Source organism: Myotis myotis, unplaced genomic scaffold (assembly GCF_014108235.1).
Source record: "Myotis myotis isolate mMyoMyo1 unplaced genomic scaffold, mMyoMyo1.p scaffold_m19_p_22, whole genome shotgun sequence".
NCBI lineage: Eukaryota > Metazoa > Chordata > Mammalia > Chiroptera > Vespertilionidae > Myotis > Myotis myotis.
Window position 1 is genome coordinate 7,749,953 of NW_023416327.1, and position 15,178 is coordinate 7,765,130.

Consider the following 15,178-nt stretch of genomic DNA (forward strand, 5'->3'; position numbering starts at 1 on the left):
TGCTGCTCAGACGCACACGTTTCCTTTAGGCAAGTGGGGCCCTGGTCCCACCCTCTCCCTGTTGTAACTGCCTCTGAGTAACTGTGTGAGGGGTGAGTGGCATTTAGGAATGACAGTACCTTGACAGTTACACTTTAATTTTTGTTTTTTTTAGAATGCATGGTATATTTTATAATTAATTAGTTAATTAATTTTGTTAATCCTCACCTGAGGATATTTTCCAATTGATTTTTTTTTTTTAGAGAGAGAGAGAGTGGGAGGGGAAAGGCAGAGAGAGAGAAACATTGATGTGAGAGAGACACATTGATTGGTTGCCTCCCACACAAGCCCCGACCAGGGCTGGGGATCAAGCCTGCAACCGAGGTCCATGCCCTTGACTGGAATCGAACCCGGATCCTTCAGCCCACAGGCTGGCGCTCTACCCACTGAGCCACACCAGTAGGGCTAGTACACCTTTAATTTGCCGCTTTGTGTGTGTGGCGTCTAGTCCAGGCATTAGACAGTGGCTGTTGGTGTTTGGAGCAGACCTGAGCGAGGTGCACGCGATGCCCATTTGATTGTGAACCAGGGTCTCAGTGGCTGGAGAAGGTGTTCCATTCAATTGGACATTTATTATGCAGAGACTTGCTTTTTGAAAGTGAAGCTTGGATCAAGTTATTTATGGCTGTGTTTGTGCAGAAGCTGTAGGTGTAGTCAATACGACGCTTGTTTTATTTCCTGAAAGTGCCTCTGGGAAAAGCAAAGAGAATAAATATTGTGTGTGAGTTTCTAAGCAACTCAGATGTCGTCTCCCCTCGCGCTCCCCTCGCCCTGCCGCCCGTCTCCAGAGTGTATTACAGACGAACCAGAAAAACCAGGCCTCCGGGGCTCACCTGCCTGGGTGTCCTCCAGGCAAGTGGGGATGCTGGCGGGCTCGGAGATGCGCTTGCTGGAGAGCAGGGGCACCTCGCCGGGGCGCGCGCTGCACAGGCCGAGGAGGCCGGTCTGCACCTCTGGCTGCTCTTCCTGTGAGCACGGTTTTGTGAGTCATTTATTTAGAAATTACCAGTGTTGTTTGTTCTGTGGTCTTAGTTGAGGTTTCTCATACTGTATTTTAGTTTTGCCTAGGGATTTATAAATCTGATTTTTTACTTCCCACATGGGTAATGTTTAAGATCCACTGAACTTTCTTTTTCTGCAAAATTAGGGGTCTTAATAAAACAAAGTGTAATTCAATATTTGGACTTGTATTGTCAGCCAGGCGCTCCTGTGAGTGCTGATTTTAGAGAGCTGTGGCCTCTAAACGAAACACCACAGACCTGGCAGCAGCAGCAGCTGCTTCCTCACAGCCCAGGGGCTGGACACGACACAGGTGCAGGCGGGAGGGTGTCTGTGGAGGCCTCGCCCGGCCGGGCAGCCAGCTCTGGCTGTGCCCCCCGCACTCCTGGTGTGTGTTCCACTCCTTATGAGGACACCAGTCCTTCTGGGCCAGGGCTCCACCCTGTGACCCGGAGAACCTGCTCACCACCCACCGGCCTGCTGCAGCGGGACAGGCGGGCCTGGGCCTCCCGGGAGGTGGGGCGGGGCAGGCCCGCAGCAGCGTCCTGGTCTTGGAAGTCGCGCGTGGGGAGGGCTGCCGTTGTGTTGAATTCATCTGTAGCCTTTTTCTCATTCTGCCTCTTCAGTGCATGACAAATTCTCACTTTCTTCTCTTCTCTCTCCCATTTCCCGCCACGCTGCCCATGACTTGGCTTTGACCACGACCCACAAACAGGTGCATTCATGTGCGCAGAAGTCCAAGGTGTAGTTCACAGGGCAGGGTCACCCTCATGAGTGTGTGCACCTGCTTTCTCCTCTGTGTCGTGTTCTAAAAGCTGGTTTCTGAGGGGCCCCTTCGCATAGTTGGAGAACAAGCTCCCAGCGCCGTCACACACGCGGAAAGGCTCCGTCCCTGATTTATGGCATTTTTGAAGCCAGTCATGAGACTTCCCTGCAGAGGAAATGATAGTTTGGAACATTTCCCTGCCATTTGGCAGCTTTGGTAGGAAATGGAGGCCGGCGCAGTGGAAAAGTTTCCTCACACGCCGTCCTTGCTGGGGAGGCGTCCGGTGCGTCACCTCAGGCCCGGGGGGGGGGGGGGGGCGGGCGTCACGCTGTGCTCAGTGGTGGCCTCTGGGTGCAGTTATTCTCCTTCTCAAGGTGTCTTTTAGCATTGTCTTTTCCTGTCATAAGCTCTTCCCCGCAGGTAGAAGAAGTTCTTTTAGTCCTCACCCGAAGATATGTTTTTATTGACTTTAGAGAGAGGAGGGAGAGAGAGAGAGAGAGAAAAAAACATGGATGTGTGTGAGAAACATCCATTGGCTGCCTCCCATACGCCCCTGACCGGGGATTGCACTGGTCACCTAGGTATGTGCTCTGACTGGGAGTTGAACCCACAACCTTTCTGGGGTACGGAATGATGCTCCCAACAACTTGTGATCCGAGAAATGCGTGGGTGGTCTCCTCTGCTGCTGGTGGGGGGCTCCTGGGGAACTGCTGGAATAAGCATTCCCAGAGGCCCCTGGGAAGGCGAGTGAATGTTATTTGTGTGGGATTATATCCGGGTTCCCTCAGCCCCACCTCCCTTCATCCCAGTCCTGCAAGAGGTGCAGCTGGGAGTCGTCAGAGCTGGGAGCAAAGCCAGAGTCCAGTTTCTGCTCCACGTGCAGCGGGGCCAGTCGGCATCAGGCGAGCTGCAGTCCATCGGCCTGGGTAGGTCCACAAGGCCATGGGCACGTGGCAGGTGAGGGCGCCCAGGGCGTGCATGCCCTGCTACCAGAGTCCCGGGAGCACAGCGAGGGAGCACCTTCATTTAGGAGGTGGTGGATCTCAGTCCTCCCGCCCTTGCAGTGGCCACCCCTGCTCTGGCCAGTGACCTGTTCCCAGGTGTGACTGACCGACAGGTGCCTTCCCTGTGTCTCCCAGCCTTGCCCTTTGCTCCTTTACAGTTACTAATAACTGGGTACATTCCCGTGGCATTGAATGAGCCACCGGCCAGGGCCGTAGAAGAATTTTTTAAAGAATAATGGTTTAATTTTGTGATGGCTCTCTTCATTCGTATGACATACTGTGATTTGGTCATGGTGTCTGGTTATCAGCTGAGATGAAGGAACCTGCTTCCTGTCCAGGGACGTGGCTGAGGGGCTCGGCCGGCAAGCACAAGGCCGCGTGCACTCGAGTCAAGCCGTCGGCAGTGCTGGCCCTGTGGCCTCTGCAGATGCTCCCTAGTGATGAGACCCAGCTTGTCGGGGGCTGCAGGGCCCTTCAGGGTTGAGCGGGTGACCTTTCATTCATATGTGACCGTGGAGACGCATCGGCCTCCGTCTCCTCTCTCAGGCGCATCGCGCATTGATGGGACGGCTGCAATAGAAGGGCCCCGGGGAGTCCTCGCCCTCTCCCTCCTTCCTGACCCTTCAGCTCTTCGTTGTGGAACAGGAAGTGCGTGACGCATGGAGCAGATCACTGAGGGCCAGTGCGCTCTCTTCTCCCACTGACTGCTCGCTTTACAGAAGCTCCTGAGCCGAGGGCTGTGTTATCACAGGTAATGAAGGATGAAGATCCAGAAAGAGGCCCTGGAAGTGAGGAGAGAGCGAGGCCCGGGCAGGTCTGTCGGCCCAGCCCAGCCCAGCGGCTCTGGAGGTCGTGGCGTGCTTTGCCTGCTGCAGACGCCGTGCCCGACCTGCCAGGCGTCGGGTGTCTGTTGTGTCTGTGACTGGCACTGCGGTTGCTGTGTGAGGACACTGACCCAGCAAGGAGGTGCTGGCGGGCGGCGGGCAGCAGGCCCTGCGCACCCCATCCGCCCCGAGCCTGGGAGCCTGGGAGCCTGGGAGCCTGGGGCCGGGGCCAGGCAGGCAGCATTTGGAAGTTTCATGGGTTCATGCAGTGGAGGCCAGAACGGTTTGGTTTGATTTTGTGTCAAAATGTTCTTTCCCTTTAGGAGAGGAATGGGGGGTCTGGAGGGCCCCGGTTTCCGAACACCACAGGGCCTCCTCGATGGGAGGGTGGAGGAGCCAGAGGGTTACAGCCAGTCACCTGGAGCTGTGATTGGGGCGGGAAGGGCACCAGGTGTCTGACTGGTGGGGTCAGACCGGACCTGGGCTCAGCAACCTCGGTACCTGGGTTCTGGGTTCTGCTGGGAGAGACTCCCGAGCCAAGACTCCAACTGTAAGAATGTTTATTTGGAAAGTCACAGAAGAGGAAGAAATGATGGTAGAAGAAATGGCTGAGGAACAAGTTACAGCGGCAGAGAAGGGCCCTTGGAGGTTAGAAGTGAGGAAGGTGGTAATGGTTACACTCGCCAGGTGGGGGAGAAAGGCACAGTGGTGCTTCCTGGAGGGAGGCGCTGGGTCCTCCGTCTTAGGGCTTCAGGGTGGAGACCTTAGGGGAGGTCCCAGGGAAGATCTCAGTAGAACAGTCAGCAGCTTTCCAGGCGTGTCCTTTCAGGGTCATGGTCTCCATGATTGGTCAGTGCCAGGGGGTCATTACCCAGTGCAGCTGAGCCTGATGTCAGCTGTGGGGACACTTGTCTGGTTTTGCTGCTCTTCTGGGCCTGGAGTGAACTACAACTGAGGCCTAGATGTTACCTCTGGGGAGGGAAGGACAGGGGTCCAAACCGCAGGACTAGCGACCTGCTGGGGAGGGAGGTCACGGGGGGAGGGAGGTCCCTACAATTGATTGCCTGTCGCCCGGCACCTTGACCTGCCCATCGTCCATCCACTGCGACCACAGCCCCGATGGCTGCTTCCTGAGTTTCTTGTCTTTCAGAGCCAGACAGGGTGGCGGGTGCTGGGTAACTGAGTAGGGTCACCGGTCGTTAGGGACTGAATTGTGACCCTCAAAGGATTCACACGTTGAAGGCCTGTCCCCTGTGGTGGTCCTGGGAGCTGGGAACTGTGGGAGGCATTAGGGTGAGAGGAGGTCATAGGCAGGGCGACTCCAGGCCCCTCGGCCCCGGCCAGGTGTGGACAGTGAGGCAGCAGCCGTCTGTGAGCCGGGAAGGTCCTCCCCGGAACCAACCTGCCACCACTTCTGAGGCTCCAGGACTCAGCTGTGAGCAACAGCTGCTGTGAGACCTCTGCCTGGTGTGCCCTCAAGCAGCCCACGCGGCTGAGAGCGGACCAGGTGCCCGCGGGCCTGTGGGCAGAGGTGCGGGCAGCCACGGGCCGGCTCCAGGACGGACGGAAGCCTGTCGTTAGTAGTGACTGAAGGACATTGTTTTGGCAGTGCCGTGCCTGAAACTTGGGAGAATACAAGAAAAAACCGTTGTTTTAAACTCATTTTTCCTTGTCGTATTCCTAGCTTCCTATTTACTCCTTCCCACACTGCCCGCTCAGACGGTGCTGATGCAGGTCCTTTGCCCTCCCTGGCCCCAAACACACATCCCAGTGAGTTCTGTGGCCTTTATATGAGTCGGGTGTTGTAAGGTCCACTCATGCACTCGTACTCTGGGAGGGAAAGGTCAGTGTTAGAACGAGGGCCTGGCTGTTAGTGGGGTGTGGCCTACGTTAGTGTCATATGACCTGTGTTAGTGGGGCGTGGCCTGTGGTTCATGCCTCTTGCACTGCTTCCCTCCTGCTGTGGTTTGCCTGATGCCCATCTCTCCTTCATGGCTAGAGTGTCTCCTGCTTCCACTTTGGAAATCTGACTCTGCCATCAGCCTGTATCTGCTCCTGGTGCCCAGGAGCCTCCCCTGTCCAGCACCAGCTTCTTCACACCCAGGACTTCACTGAGCCTCTGCTCTGTGCCAGCCTTCACTGGCTGCGGGCACAGCCCAGGTGCCCACTGCCCAGTGGCGAGGACGAGGATACTCCCTGAGAGGAAGTACAGACAGCTAACACGGCTGACACGTTCACACAGCCAACACAGCCAACACAGCCAACTAACACGGCTGACATGGCTCACACAGCCAACATAGCCAACTAACACGGCTGACATGGCTCACACAGCCAACACAGCCAACTAACACGGCTGACATGGCTCACACAGCCAACACAGCCAACTAACACAGCTAACATGGCTGACACGGCTGACACGTTCACACAGCCAACACAGCCAACACAGCCAACTAACATGGCTGACATGGCTCACACAGCCAACACAGCCAACTAACACAGCTAATATGGCTGACACAGCTTACACAGCTGACACACTCAAACAGTCAGCAGCTTTCCAGGTGTGTCCTTTCAGGGTTATGGTCTCCTCAATGGTCAGTGCCAGGGCAGGGTGGTGCATTACCCAGTGTAGCTGGGCCTGATGTAAGCCGTGGGGACACTTTGTTGGTTCATTTCTAACACTGAACCAATACAGCCAACATGGTTGACATGCTCACACAGCCAACACAGCTGACACAGCCAACACAACTAACATGGCTGACACGCTCACACAGCCAACACAGTTAATACAGCCGACACAACTAACATGGCTGACACGCTCACACAGCCAACACAGCTGACACAGCCAACACAACTAACATGGCTGACACGCTCACACAGCCAACACAGCTGACACAGCCAACACAACTAACATGGCTGACACGCTCACACAGCCAACACAGCTGACACAGCCAACACAACTAACATGGCTGACACGCTCACACAGCCAACACAGCTGACACAGCCGACACAACTAACATGGCTGACACGCTCACACAGCCAACACAGCTGACACAGCCAACACAACTAACATGGCTGACACGCTCACACAGCCAACACAGCTGACACAGCCAACACAACTAACATGGCTGACACGCTCACACAGCCAACACAGCTGACACAGCCAACACAACTAACATGGCTGACACGCTCACACAGCCAACACAGCTGACACAGCCGACACAACTAACATGGCTGACACGCTCACACAGCCAACACAGCTGACACAGCCGACACAACTAACATGGCTGACACGCTCACACAGCCAACACAGCTGACACAGCCAACACAACTAACATGGCTGACACGCTCACACAGCCAACACAGCTGACACAGCCAACACAACTAACATGGCTGACACGCTCACACAGCCAACACAGTTAATACAGCCGACACAACTAACATGGCTGACACACTCACACAGCCAACACAGCTAATACAGCCGCCACAACTGACATGGCTGACACACTCACACAGCCAACACAGCTGACACAGCCGACACAACTAACATGGCTGACACGCTCACACAGCCAACACAGCTGACACAGCCGACACAACTAACATGGCTGACACGTTCACACAGCCAACACAGCTGACACAGCCAACACAACTAACATGGCTGACACGTTCACACAGCCAACACAGCTGACACAGCCAACACAACTAACATGGCTGACACGCTCACACAGCCAACACAGCTGACACAGCCAACACAACTAACATGGCTGACACGCTCACACAGCCAACACAGCTGACACAGCCAACACAACTAACATGGCTGACACGCTCACACAGCCAACACAGCTGACACAGCCAACACAACTAACATGGCTGACACGCTCACACAGCCAACACAGCTGACACAGCCGACACAACTAACATGGCTGACACGCTCACACAGCCAACACAGCTGACACAGCCAACACAACTAACATGGCTGACACGCTCACACAGCCAACACAGCTGACACAGCCAACACAACTAACATGGCTGACACGCTCACACAGCCAACACAGTTAATACAGCCGACACAACTAACATGGCTGACACACTCACACAGCCAACACAGCTAAAACAGCCGCCACAACTGACATGGCTGACACACTCACACAGCCAACACAGCTGACACAGCCGACACAACTAACATGGCTGACACGCTCACACAGCCAACACAGCTGACACAGCCAACACAACTAACATGGCTGACACGTTCACACAGCCAACACAGCTGACACAGCCAACACAACTAACATGGCTGACACGCTCACACAGCCAACACAGCTGACACAGCCGACACAACTAACATGGCTGACACGCTCACACAGCCAACACAGCTGACACAGCCGACACAACTAACATGGCTGACGCACTCAGCCAACACAGCTGACACAGCCGACACAACTAACATGGCTGACGCACTCAGCCAACACAGCTGACACGCTCACATAGCCATCAGCCGACACAGCTGACACAGCCAACACACACAGCCAACATAACTAACACAGCTAACACAGCTGACACGCTCACACAGCTGACACAACTAACACAGCCGACACAGCTAATACAGTTGACACACTCACACATCCAACACAGGTAACACAGCTGACCTAGCTGACACAGCCAACACAGCTAACGCAGCCAACACAGCTAACACAGCTAAGCTTTTTGGTAACAGCCTTGCTTAATGCCTCAAAAATAGCATGGTTTTGTTGTTGCTGCTGCCTTTGAAAGAAATTAACTTACTAACACACTTCAATGTTTTTCTTTTAACATGTATTATGAAGCCTCTTTTTTTGTTGTTAATCCTCACCTGAGGATATTTTTTTCCATTGCTTTTTAGAAAGAAAATAGAAGGGGTGAGGGGGAGAGAAACATTGACTGGTTGCCTCCCACATGTGCCCCCACTTAGAGCAGGGAGTGAACCAGCACCCAGGTATGTGCCCTTGACTGGAAATGCTCTAACTCAGTGGTTCTCAACCTTCTGGCCCTTTAAATACAGTTCCTCATGTTGTGACCCAACCATAAAATTATTTTCGTTGCTACTTCATAACTGTAATGTTGCTACTGTTATGAATCATAATGTAAATATCTGATATGCAGGATGGTCTTAGGCGACCCCTGTGAAAGGGTCGTTACCCGCCAAAGGGGTCACGACCCACAGGTTGAGAACCGCTGCTCTAACTCCTGAGCCGCCGGCCAGGGCTGAAGCCTCTTCTTTATGTATTTTGAGGGAGATGCTGTAAGCCTGGAGTCGTGTGCAGCCAGGCCTGCTGCAAGTGGCAGTGCCTCTCGGAGGCGCTCCCCCAGCCGGGCCGAGGCCGCTCCTGAGGCCTCATTCTTACGGGGAACCTGTGTGCGTGAGATTCGCGCTGCTGCGTGGCTCTAACCCTGGAATAGCGCTGTAATCTCGGATATTTTTGTCATTTGTGTGGAGGCCGTAGGAATGCCACATATGAAGGAGGCAGGACGTCCAGAGAGCATGCCCCAGGGTCACCCGGCTGGTGTGGCCTTGGGACAGGTGTCGAAGTCCCCGTGCGGGGAGACCGGGCTCCAGTGGGGCGCATCCTGGGCAGCTGGTCCAGGATGTGAGAACCCAGGATGGGAAAATTCCATAAACATAGATTCGTGTCATCTGGGAAACGAATCCTCGTTCTGGGACTTGCTCTTGTCTCTCAACCCGTGTCTTTCCTGCTGCACCAGGGGCGACGCTGGAGGAGGTGGAGCAGCACTGGGACTGGCTGGAGCGGAACCTGCTGCACACCCTGCCCGTCTTCGACAGCAAGGAGGACGTCGCCAGCTTCGTCAAAGGGAAGGTGCAGGTGGGTGCCTGTGCCGGCACCCCTCCCAGCTTCCTTGTTGCTTCCTTGTGACCATTTGAACACAAGCATTTTTAACTTATTCTGCGTTTTCTCCTCCGTGACTGAACTCCTGGCCTAACACAAAGGCAATGAGTTCCTCTTGTCACCTGTTCACTTTGGCAAAATACACCTAAAATGTGAAAAAGGCCTCATTCTCAGACCCAAGTTTTTGTTGTCCTGTACAGAAGTGCAGGCCATTTTTTTTGTCTTAGGGGAAAAAAAAAGTAATATTTGTTTTTGCAGAACAACAATGTTATTTGACTTTTAAAATTAATTATTCTCAACTTTTTTGCAGTTGCAACATCTTGTGACTATTTTGTTGGGCGTCACACTTTCCTCCTAAAAGTGGATTCTTATTCTGAAAATACGCACATTGAATGGATGTAAAGCCAATTAAGTTTTGAGATGGCAAGAGAGCTGGATGGGGCAGTGCCTGGCTTTCGGAGAGTTTCTCTCGCTGTCTCCTGTGAATCACCCCTCACATCACTGCTCTCACAGTAACATGGCTGGTAGCCATTGTTTTAATAACCCAACTAGGCAGAGAAATGGTTTCTTATTCAAAATTTTACTCTTTTTAAAAAATATATATTTTTATTGATTTCATAGAGGAAGGGAGAGGGAGATAGAAACATCAGTGATGAGAAAGAACATTGATCGGCTGCCTCCTGCACGCCCCCTACTGGGGACTGAGCCCACAAACCGGGCATGGGCCCTTGACCAGAATCAAACCCAGGACCCTTCAGTCCGCAGGCCAACGCTCTATCCACTGAGCCACACCAGCCAGGGCCAAAATGCCACTCTTAGGAAACAGCTACACAGTAGCAGTAGTAAGTTTTCCTCCTTTAGGGTAAAACATTCCAGACCATTGATTTTGCTGGGTTGTTTTTCTCTTCAAAAGTCTCCCTTTCCTATACACTAAGCGCTCAGTGTTAGTGAAGGGTGTCAAGTGAAATTGTGATTTTAAAGGGACAGTAGAGAAGCGTTCTTTTCCTTTGGGGGCTGGGAGTACTTGTGGGGTCAGGAAGGAAACAGAGGTCTCTTGAATCCAGCCAGGAGGTGGCTGTGTTGGCTGGTGGCCTCTTGGCTTTGCCTCCGGCCTTTGGGTGAGCAGGTGAGGGGCTGTGGTGGGCGTGCCTGGCTGTGGCTGCACCTCAGCTTGGCCTGGTGGCCTGTACTTGGGTCCCTGGGCCAGGGCGCAGTGCGGCTTAGCTACAGAAATGCCCGTTTCCTGGTTATTTTTCACGCTTCCCCCTTTTCTTGGTCTGATGTGGGTTGCGGTGGTTTTTTGCTTGAGTGCTGGAGGGGGATTCGCTTTGGACCTGTGACTTTAGGAGAGTTTCTGAGGGAGGAGAAATGTCCTCTGCCCATCTAGGTTCTGAGGCTGTGGCCCCAGAAATTCAGCTGACAAAAGTCAGAGTAACAAGAGAAAAGCAAATTTTATTAACGTGCGTCACGCCAGTACATGGAAGAAACTCGGGGATGGCTAGAGCTTGGGGCTTGTTAGCATCTTAACAGAGAGCAGCATGTTTGTAGAGGGGACGGGCAGAGGAGAAGGAGCCTGCGTTGAGGGCGGCAGGCTGTCGGCAGGAAATCCCGGTGGGAACCGTGGGAGGTGAGGGCATCTCAGTGTGGACGCCTGCGCTCTGTCTCGCTGGGCAGTCTGAGTTGTTTCCGACTGCTCTGGAAGTATCTGGAGCCACGGAAACCCCAACCATTGCGCTCCTTTTCTACTTTGGAGGACTATAGGATACCTATGAAATGTGCCAGGCATCACAGTTAGGCAGTCATTAGCATTATTTTTCCATTGATTATTTTTCTTAGAGAGTGGGAGAGAGGGACAGACAGAGAGGAACATCGCTGAGAGGCACATCGATTGGCTGCCTGCTGCACGCGGCCAGGGATCGAGCCCATAAATGAAGTTTGTGCTCTTGACCAGGATTACCCAGGACCCTTCAGTTCATGGGCTGACGCTCTATCCACTGAGCCAGACCAGCCAGGCTGTATAGCAACATTGTTGAGCGTAATGAGGAAGACTATTTGTTCCTTTTTTTTTTAAAGGTAACTCCAGCTTGGGTGGTTCTTTGGTGTTGCTGCGCACGGAACTCACATGCCAACCACTGAGTCCTCACAGCCTGTCTGTGGGAGGGGCGGGTGTCTGGGGGAGGGGTGGGTATCTGCGGGGGAGGGTGTCTGGGGGAGGGGTGGGTGTCTGAGGGGGAGGGTGTCTGGGGAGGGGCGGGTGTCTGGGGGGGAGGGTGTCTTGGGGGGTTGTCGGAGGGGGCGGGTGTCTGCAGGGTAGGGTGTCTGGGGAGGGGCGGGTGTCTGGGGGGCGGGTGTCTAGGGGGGAGGGTGTCTGGGGGGCGGGTGTCTGGGGGGGAGGGTGTCTGGGGGCGGGTGTCTGGGGAGGGGCGGGTGTCTGGGGGAGGGGTGGGTATCTGCGGGGGAGGGTGTCTGGGGGAGGGGCGGGTATCTGCGGGGGAGGGTGTCTGGGGAGGGGCGGGTGTCTGAGGGGGAGGGTGTCTGGGGAGGGGCGGGTGTCTGGGGGGGAGGGTGTCTTGGGGGGTTGTCGGAGGGGGCGGGTGTCTGCAGGGTAGGGTGTCTGGGGAGGGTCGGGTGTCTGGGGGGCGGGTGTCTGGGGGGGAGGGTGTCTGGGGGAGGGTGTCTGGGGGAGGGGCGGGTGTCTGGGGAGGGGCGGGTGTCTGGGGAGGGGCGGGTGTCTGGGGGAGGGGTGGGTGTCTGGGGAGGGGCGGGTGTCTGGGGGGGAGGGTGTCTGGGGGGAAGGGTTTCTGGGGGTGCCGGGGGTAAAGCAGTCGTTTACGTAGGGAGCTGGGGCCTCCCAGTCAGTGGTTTGCGGAGCCTCCTGGCTGGTGGGTGGCCAAGGAACCCCTGCGCTTAGGTGTCCGCCAGCCGGGCCTCTGCATGGCTGTGCTTCTGGGGGACAGTCTGGTGAGCGCCTCTCCGTCCTGGTGCGTGTGGCTGAGCAGGAGGGCTCCTCCCACCGGCCCCGCTTCGCCCTTAAAGGGCTGTTGTCTCTGTGCCAGGCCCTGATCGCTGAGGAGTCCAGCAGCCGGCTGGCCGCGCAGGAGGAGGAGCCCGAGAAGTTCCGAGAGGCCTTGGTCAAGTTTGAGTCCAGGTTCCAGCTCCCGGAGGCGGAGAAGCTCGTCACCTACTACTCGTGCTGCTGCTGGAAGGGCCGGGTGCCCCGCCAGGGCTGGCTCTACCTCAGCGCCCACCACCTCTGCTTCTACTCCTGCTTCCTGGGCAAGGAGCGTAAGTGCCGGGCGGGGCGCTGGTCCCCAGTGAGTCATTAACGAGGCGTCCGACACAGCACACTTCAGTCAGTAGTTGAGATGATAACAGTAAGATTTGATTAATTTTCAAGTAACTTCTGCGAAAAATATTTAATGACATTTACTACTTAATGATGTCACCAGGAAGGGATTCGACTTTGGGAGCGCCGCGTGATCTCCTGCCTTGGGGCTCAGCTCATGGGGCCTCGAGGGACTTGGCATTGCACGCAGCTGTCCCCGCCAGCCCCTGTCCCCCCGGCCCCTGTCCCCGCCGGCCCCTGTCCCCGCCGGCCCCTGTCCCCGCCGGCCCCTGTCCCCCCGGCCCCTGTCCCCGCCGGCCCCTGTCCCCGCCGGCCCCTGTCGCCGTCGGCCCCTGTCCCCCCAGCCCCTGTCCCCGCCGGCCCCTGTCCCCGCCGGCCCGTGGTGCTCACGGAGGCGAACACGCTGCTGCCCGTAGCCCCGGGCCATTCAGAAGCTCCACCCTGAGGTCGGCAGGTCGGGCGGGCTCTGCCCCGGCTGCGGGTTCAGAAGCGGCTCTGCTCATGTCTCCTCCAGGGCCTGGAGCCCACGGCGCCACAAACGCCAGTTGTATATTGAATTTGAAAGAGTTATTCTCATTGAAACTTCTTTTGGAACCAAATATGGCTCCATGTGCTATGCAGGTGGTATGATGCTGTGTGTATGCATAACTGCACCCACAAATGCTTCCTTTTTATTCCTGCGTTTGGTTTATGCTTCAAATTGAACCCAAGGGCAGGAGGGCGCCCCGCACTGCGGCCTCTGTGCTAATGCTCTGGTCCAGGGCTGGGGTCCGGCCGAGGGGCCATGTGAGGCCTGAGAATTCATGTGGGCAGGCCCTGCCAAGGCGCTGGGGTGAGTTAATTAAATGTTCGACCAAACAGAGCAGCTAATGTTTAAGTAGATAATTGTGTGTGGCCAGCGAGTGATGTTAAAATATCCCCAAACAAAAACCCCGACAGCCCGGCAGAGCAAAGCCTCCCAGTCCGTGCCCCTGTTTGCACAGCCCCCCCTCCCCCAACCTCCCCCCGTGGTGTGTTCTGACCTGCTTCCCGCTCTCACGTCCGTGTGGAAACTCCTGCTCATCCTTCAAGACTCAGTTCCGACTTAATCACCTCCAGCGACCTTCCCTGGCCCCCTGGTCACTGGAACCCCGTCTGCGATTATGTGCCGGTCCTGCCCAGTGCCTGGTGCCTTATCTGCTTGCACCTCAGTTTCCCTGTTGAATGAGCTCCTGCAAGGCAGGGCTTTTCACAAGCAGCAGGCAGGGAGGGGGGGGTGATGGTGTAGATGGAGAGAGAGGGAGGGAGATGGGGAGAGAGGGAGGGAGGGGGGAGGGAGGGAGAGAGAGGGAGGGAAAGACCTTATGTGAAAGCAACTGGAAAGAAGTAGCTGAAGAGCCCTACTCCCCAGCGATTCTCCACCGTGGCTGCAAGCATTTCTGAAGCATGCACTACCCAGCCATTTAGTCGGGGCACTGCCCTCTGCTCCCTTAGATTCTAAAAAAATAAAATGAAAACAGCCAACACAATAGCTGATCAGTGTGAATGAATCAGAATTATACCTAGTTTTTTGGTCAGATCGGCAAAAATTATCCTATAGTTTTGGGTATGCCACAGAATTTTGGTAATTAGTTTGTGCGCCATGACATGAAAAGGTTGAATTCGCTGCTCTAGCCTAATGTGGAAATGTGGCCTTTTAAAATTATTAATGCATGGAAGACATTATTGCAAAGTAAAAGGAAAGAACTGGTAGAAAGGAAAACACTTAATCCCCCTCTTTATTTGAAAAGGAAAATGAGTTATTTTCCAACACTGGCCAGTCATGGTCACTAAACCTAATTTTGTTAAGATGATAAAATTTGGAGGAAATAAAGGGTTGCCAATATTTGGTGACATTTGTTACTTTCATTTGTGACCTGTGTGTCCCCCGTGCTCTGCAGCACTCTCCCCTGGCTCCGCACGGACACACTTCCGAGATGGACACTTGCTCTGAAGTGGACTGAGCTCTGCATCGCTCTGTAAGGCTCTGTGGACACGGCTGTGCCCTGTCTTCGAAGGCTGTCACACTGTCGTTGGCGCAGTCGGAGCTCAGCCCATTTTCCTCACCGAGCTCATGAAGAACCCCTGTGCGCTCAGGGGTGGACAACCCCTGGCACGCGTGCCAAACATGGCACGCCAGTAACTTTTGTTGGCACGCGAAACTCTCTCTTATAATCTTCCATTTACAATTTTTTTCTTAATATCGACTTTTTTATTTTTCCGATAAATTCAGTGTAGGTGCATCTTAGATAAATAAATAATTTTACATAACATATATACATTAAAAAATAAATGTATTTTTC

At 54.7% G+C, this 15,178-nt stretch overlaps 1 protein-coding gene across 16 annotated transcripts in view; it reads left to right on the forward strand.

Annotated features, from left to right (window-relative positions):
• The window catches only part of TBC1D8 (TBC1 domain family member 8), a 109,071-nt gene that overhangs the window by 54,564 nt on the left and 39,329 nt on the right, over window positions 1-15,178 (forward strand). For 14 of the 16 annotated variants that reach the window (XR_004975133.1, XR_004975135.1, XR_004975134.1 and 11 more), the window contains 2 exons: window positions 9,369-9,487; window positions 12,568-12,796. The exons of 1 other annotated variant lie outside the window; for it this stretch is intronic. Coding sequence is in view for 8 of the 15 variants with exons in the window: in XM_036355527.1 (XP_036211420.1) it covers window positions 9,369-9,487; window positions 12,568-12,796 (348 nt within the window). In the remaining 7 variants the exon portion in view is untranslated. The remainder of the gene's footprint in view (window positions 1-9,368; window positions 9,488-12,567; window positions 12,797-15,178) is intronic. One more of the 16 variants, XM_036355526.1, reaches the window with a different exon arrangement.